This window comes from Tupaia chinensis, unplaced genomic scaffold (genome assembly GCF_000334495.1).
Source record: "Tupaia chinensis unplaced genomic scaffold, TupChi_1.0 Scaffold000453_1, whole genome shotgun sequence".
Classification (NCBI taxonomy): Eukaryota; Metazoa; Chordata; class Mammalia; order Scandentia; family Tupaiidae; genus Tupaia; species Tupaia belangeri.
Genome location: NW_006159960.1, coordinates 96,148 through 102,147, shown reverse-complemented (window position 1 = coordinate 102,147; position 6,000 = coordinate 96,148). Strand labels below are relative to the sequence as shown.

The following is a 6,000-nucleotide window of genomic DNA, read 5'->3' as shown; positions in this document are numbered from 1 at the left end:
GCAGGAATGGCATTTGATTTTATGTGGCATAATCACGTACACCTAGTCACGCCTAATCCATCATCTTTGCTGTATTGTATTGGCTAGAAACAAGTCACAGATCCCATTCAAGATCCCCTTGTGTGTGTCTTCCATCACACAAGGAGGTGCCCATCAGGAAGTGGGGATCAGAAGGTGCTCCTAGAATCTTTCTGCCATGCGTTCTACAGTGCTCAGCCCAACACACATTCCTGTTAAATCTTTATTCATTTATTTGGTAAATATATGACTACATATGCTGATTTTTTTTTTTAAAGGAAAAAGAAATCGATGTCCTCCTCCACCTTTGCCTCTGAATTCCAAAGTTCAAACATATTTGACAACTTATCGTCATGGAGAAATAGTTCGTATAGAATGTGAGCTCAATTTTGAGATCCAGGGGTCAGAAGAAGTACGCTGTGAAAATGGGAAATGGACAGAACCTCCCAAATGCATTGGTTAGTAACTCCTGAACAAATTGTCAGAAAAAGCAATGCGTGTGTGCAGCTAAATGGTGTCTTAAATGGTATCTTTTCAGAAGAAAAGGAGAAGGTAGCCTGTGAGGACCCGCCTTCCATCCAGAATGGTGCCGCAAACCCCGCCTCCCGGGTCTATTACAGTGGGGATAAAGTGACGTACAGATGTGAGAGCGGCTACCAGCTCCGAGGGTCAGACGAGATCACCTGTAACCGCGGAAAGTGGCCCCGCCCCCCCGAGTGCGTCGGTGTGTATGTGCCATTGACCTCACTGGCTAAACCTCTAGGGGACAACGCTCCATTCTGTTTATTTACTCCGCATGCTCAGGGCAAGGGACCCCTGCTGTGGAGCTTACAGACAATCCATTGCGCCTGCTCTGCTCCGCGTGTGTGTGGAGTCACACGTCGAATCCCGGCTAACATAAAGAATTCAGAAGCTAAAAGAAAAAAAGTAAATACATTAGTGCGGGTATCTGGCCTGTGTGATGCCTTGACCTAAGAGCTTTCAGTGAAAGGGCAGAGGTGATCATGGGCTTCGTTAGACGAGGGACAGGAACAGACTGAACGGCCTGCCATGAGTAGGCCCTCCTTTCTCTCCCTGCATGTCCTGCAAGGTCAGGAGAGAGCACTGTTCTACCGACTCGGGCTAACTCCTGCTGATCCTGCTGGACCTTCCGCCCTCCTGAGCCATGTCCTTGGCCTTGGATTTTACTGCGGAGCACCAGCAGGTGTCATCTGTCACTCCTGGGCACTACCCCTCCTGCTTGCCGTCTTATTTCTTGATCAGCCCTGGAGAGTGCTCCACACTCATTTTTACTAGGAATTTGTTGAACAAGGCATAATAAGTAATGAAAGACATGAAAAAAACAAGTAGAGTACGAAAAAGTTAAACAAAGACCCCCAAAAAAGGGCATTTCATCAATGGATTGATTAAGACCTGGGATAGTGGCCATGACTTTAGGTTGAAGAGCACTGTTTCTCTTCCTGATCATTTGATAAATATCCATCTCATAATTCTTCTTTAGTCAAGAAAAGAGGAAAATATGCATACTTGTTGTTAGGCAAAACATTTGACTATTTATTCTTGCTTAGCAATTTTTAAAGTGCTTGAGCTGAGTAACATCTCTCCCATCTTTGGTAAATTAAATTAATTCTCCTAAATTATATAGTACCAATATTAAGATATCATAGCATGAGTAAATATATTATATAGTTAGGTTGTTATGGGTTTATATAAACTTTTAAATAACCTCTTTTCTTAGAAAATAATGAGAATTGTAAGCCTCCACCTGATGTAATAAATGGGGCTGTTCTGAATGGAGTATTGGAAAGCTATGTGACCGGATCCTCGGTGGAGTACAGATGCAATGAGTATTACTTACTGAAGGGACCTCACATATCTTATTGTGAGCAAGGAAAATGGTCATCCCCACCCGTGTGCTTGGGTAAGAAAGAGGACACACCCAAGTTCTCTTATTATTGTTTGTATCTTTTTTATAATTTTTTATAGTGTTTTGTAGCACAAAAGTGATGATTTTGTATAAATATGATCCCAAAGTGTTTCTCCTCTCATTTCTTTAAGTAGAAAAATCTCTAATAACTTATATCCAGGATTACATTAGTTCTTACCTCATTAGTTCCTTTTACTGTGGCAAAATATATGTAACATAAAATTTCCCACTTTAGCCACTTGTATGATTCAGTGACTTTAAGTATATACACTTCTTTTTTTTTCCTGCCATAGGGTATATGCACTTGACAGAGAGAGACAGAAAGAGAAGGAAAGTGAGAAATCACTTCCCCAAGAGTATGACCGTGCTGCAATCCCTTCCCCTCCAGTCTCCTCTTGGTATTTTGGGCACACACATATATGTGCCCAGCATGATTTTTCAAGCAGCTGGGTCCAGGGCTTGAACCCTGGCATCGATCATGCAGGATCCAATGTTTTAAGCACCACACCACCTGCTGGCACAGTGTACACACATTTTTGTGACTAATGTTTGTATTGTCTCTCTCCTAAATGCACTTTCCTCTCTACTGTGACCTTCGATGTCTCTTCTTGTATTTGTCCACAGACTGTCATTTGGAGAGGATCATCAATCCCATTCTTCCCTTGGTAGAACACATTGCTAATAGCTGCTTTGCCACTACTTTCTCACCCAAATGACCAACTTCATTACATCCTGTTAATCACACAAAAACTGTTAGCTACTCTAAATATATTTTGGATGAAGGTGTGATATTATGAGTGTTCAGGTTTCAAGTGGAGAATTGGAGCTTTATTCAAATACTTACCTACATTCAGATAACTTTGAAGAAATAACAATCATCCTTATCTCAAGCTCATTTTAAAAATTTGCTGGCCAGAAGTATATTCCAAAGCAATGTAATTGGTCACTACAGTGGCATTAAACACATTACACTGTGACTTTTACAAATAGTTGATGACAAGATAAAATTCTGTAAGTTAAAATATAATGGTCCTCTAAATGAATATATTAGTACTTTTAAACTATAAAGGTCAACTTTTATTTACCAAAAATTTAGTAAGTAGAATGCAAAATCGAAAGCAAGAAAATATCATTAACTTGACATAAATGATTGCTGTTAATTATTTAGAGAATAAGTCATTTTATAGCCTTTTACACACACACATCCCACAAAAATCACCCCTATCACACTATGCAGAGGTTATGTATCTTTTTGTTTTACTAAAAATATGTTATAAATGTGATTTGATGTGCTTTTACTATATGTGTTAATGGCTGCATAGCATTTCATAATACAAGTACTCTATAGTTAATTAAATCATTTTATTGATAGAGGTCTAGTGTTCAACATTTGTCTTTCTAAAAGTACACCTTACAGCTAAATATTTGTACATTTAAAATAATCTCTATTTTTATTTGAAAAATTAGTTATTTTATTTTTTCCATGTTTTATTTTTTGATTATTTTTCAGATTTTTGGAGTAAAAGTTACAGAGCACAGAGATCTCAATTTTTTTTCATGAATTGATTATTTATAGTTTAGCCACTTTTTCATACTTGTAAGAGCTTCATGCATATAAATTATGTTATTCCTTTAAGAATCGTACATATCACAACTATTTTTATTTTCTCTATCTACAGTGTTTTTAAATCTACATAAGCCTAAGTTTTAGTCTTGAACTCTTTCACTCTTTGTGTTTCTTGCCTTTCAAGTAAATCTTGGTGCACTGTTCCCATTCAAATTCAAATCTTCACCTATAATTTTTCTACAGTTCTCATATTTTAATAAATGTTTATGATATTAAGTTTTGATGATGTGATTGGTATCACATTGAACGCAAGTATAGTAATCTTTAGGATAGAGACAGGATTCAAATAGTAATGAAAAGCTATCAATAAAACAAACTCACAATGAATTAAGGTCTAAAGAAATCTGCCATTCTCTAGCTGAAATAACTGCATCAAGACAGGCGTGGTGCTAGTGGAAAGCAAATACTCAGCGGTGATAAACCACTGTCATGAGAGCAAGAGAAAGCTTTACACAACCCGTTGGAATCGAAAGTTCTGCCACTACAAATTCAGTCGAGTGTGTGATGTGGACTAGGATTTTTATCTGTGAATTATCACTGCCGACGTTACGAACCTATCTAACTTGCCCCTACTCATCTTTGTTCTCCTCTATTCCAGTCACTCTTGTCTCTTACTCTTCCTCACTCCAGCCAAGCATTGGTTTTTCCTCCTGCTTGGAACGTTCTTCTGTCAGAAAGTGACTCCGTTCACTTCTGAAGCTTCTTCACATTTTTGTGTAAAAGTCACTTCTTAATTAGTCACCCCTCCATCATCTTACTTACAAGTACAACCTCTTTTCACCCAAGTCTTTGCTAGCCTCTACCCTCTGCTGTTCTCTCCCATGTTATCATATGCCTTAGTTTAACGATAGCCACAGATTATGAAATGTATGCATTTGTTATATTTATTATTTACTGTGGGTGTTTCCCTCTGTCTGAAAGTAAGCTCCATGAGGGAGTGGTCTTTGTCCATTGATGTATATTCAATAGTAGGTTTTATATACTTATTTATACAATAAGTATTTTTTTCTTCCAAGACTTTTATATTAAAGAAAGAAAATTATAATTAACCTAACTGGCTGATGGCCTTAAACAATAATTTTTTTCTTCCCTAACCCTTCAAAAATATTTTTAATATTCTGAATTAATTTATGACATAATAAAGATAATAAATATATAAATTAATTCAAGAGTAATAAAGTTATACATTGTATATGTGTGAAGAGTAATAATAATAAATGTCAAATATAAAATACTGATACTGTTGTCTGTCATAATTTATATTTTTAAAGACTTAAAAAATATATCACTTTTAGATTGGCCAGATGAGTGAAGAATTCCAAACAGCATTCTGTTTTTCAGAGCCATGCACAGTTAATGTGGATGACATGAGCAGAAACAACATAGAGATGAAGTGGAAGTATGAAGGGAAGGTCTTACATGGAGACTTAATCGATTTTGTATGTAAGCAGGGATATGACTTGTCCCCATCAACCCCACCGTCGGCATTATCTGTGAAGTGTGATAGAGGAGAAGTGAAATATCCTTTGTGTATTCAAAAAGGTAAAACAATAATACTTTTGAAAATGTCTTACTTGACTAATATCTGCCACCTGGATTGAAAGGCTATCCTTAAGACTCTTAGCGATTCACTACCACCATCTTGTAATCTGTGAAACAGAGTGATCAACTTCCAATTTCCAGTCAGCACATACATTTAGACGGACTATGCTGGCATCTTTTAATTCCGATAAGTCAATTTTATGAAGGGGTAAGTCCAGGGGTTTTATACATTTCAGAAAATTGATCACCCTCATGTAAGTACCCAACACTATAAAATATCACTCTACTTAGATTTCCAAGGGACCACAGTCTGAAAAAAATGCTTGCTGTTGACTGGGAGAAATTTTGTGTACTCCCTGAATATGCAGATTATTACTTTTCATTAAAAAAACAAAAACAAAAACATAAGACAATACATACAGAAAGCACGTATTATCTCACACACTCACTTTTAGCTAGGTAAGAAGACTAAAATCACAAGTATGAACACTTTGGTAGTTTAATATGCCATATTTAGACATTACAACATGGAACCCTAATTATAACAGTATGTTTTATAATAGTTCATTATTCCAGATATCTTTTTTTTTTAAAAAAGAATTATTCATTTATTTAATTCCTTTTGTTATTATTATTATTTTTTAAATTTGACCAGACAGAAAGAGGGAATGGGAAAACAAGAGGGCAATCTGCCAGGTCCAGGACACAAACCACTGTCAGTCATGTGGGAATTCAGCACCTTTAACCACCTTGCCACCTGCCGGCCCTTCCAGATATGTTTTCTTTCTTCTTTTTTTTGGGGGGGGAGAGATTTTTGCTATAGGGCGCGTGCACTCGCCAGACAGAGAGAGAGAGACATAGAGACAGAAAGCGAGAAATCACCCCC

At 37.0% G+C, this 6,000-nt stretch overlaps 1 protein-coding gene across 3 annotated transcripts in view; it reads left to right on the top strand.

The window, feature by feature from the left end:
• Window positions 1–6,000, top strand: part of F13B (coagulation factor XIII B chain) — a 29,851-nt gene that overhangs the window by 9,830 nt on the left and 14,021 nt on the right. For 2 of the 3 annotated variants that reach the window (XM_014590488.2, XM_014590490.2), the window contains exons 6-9: window positions 297–476; window positions 557–742; window positions 1,757–1,939; window positions 4,899–5,114. In XM_014590488.2, coding sequence (XP_014445974.1) covers window positions 297–476; window positions 557–742; window positions 1,757–1,939; window positions 4,899–5,114 — 765 coding nt within the window. The remainder of the gene's footprint in view (window positions 1–296; window positions 477–556; window positions 743–1,756; window positions 1,940–4,898; window positions 5,115–6,000) is intronic. The other variant, XM_014590489.2, reaches the window with a different exon arrangement.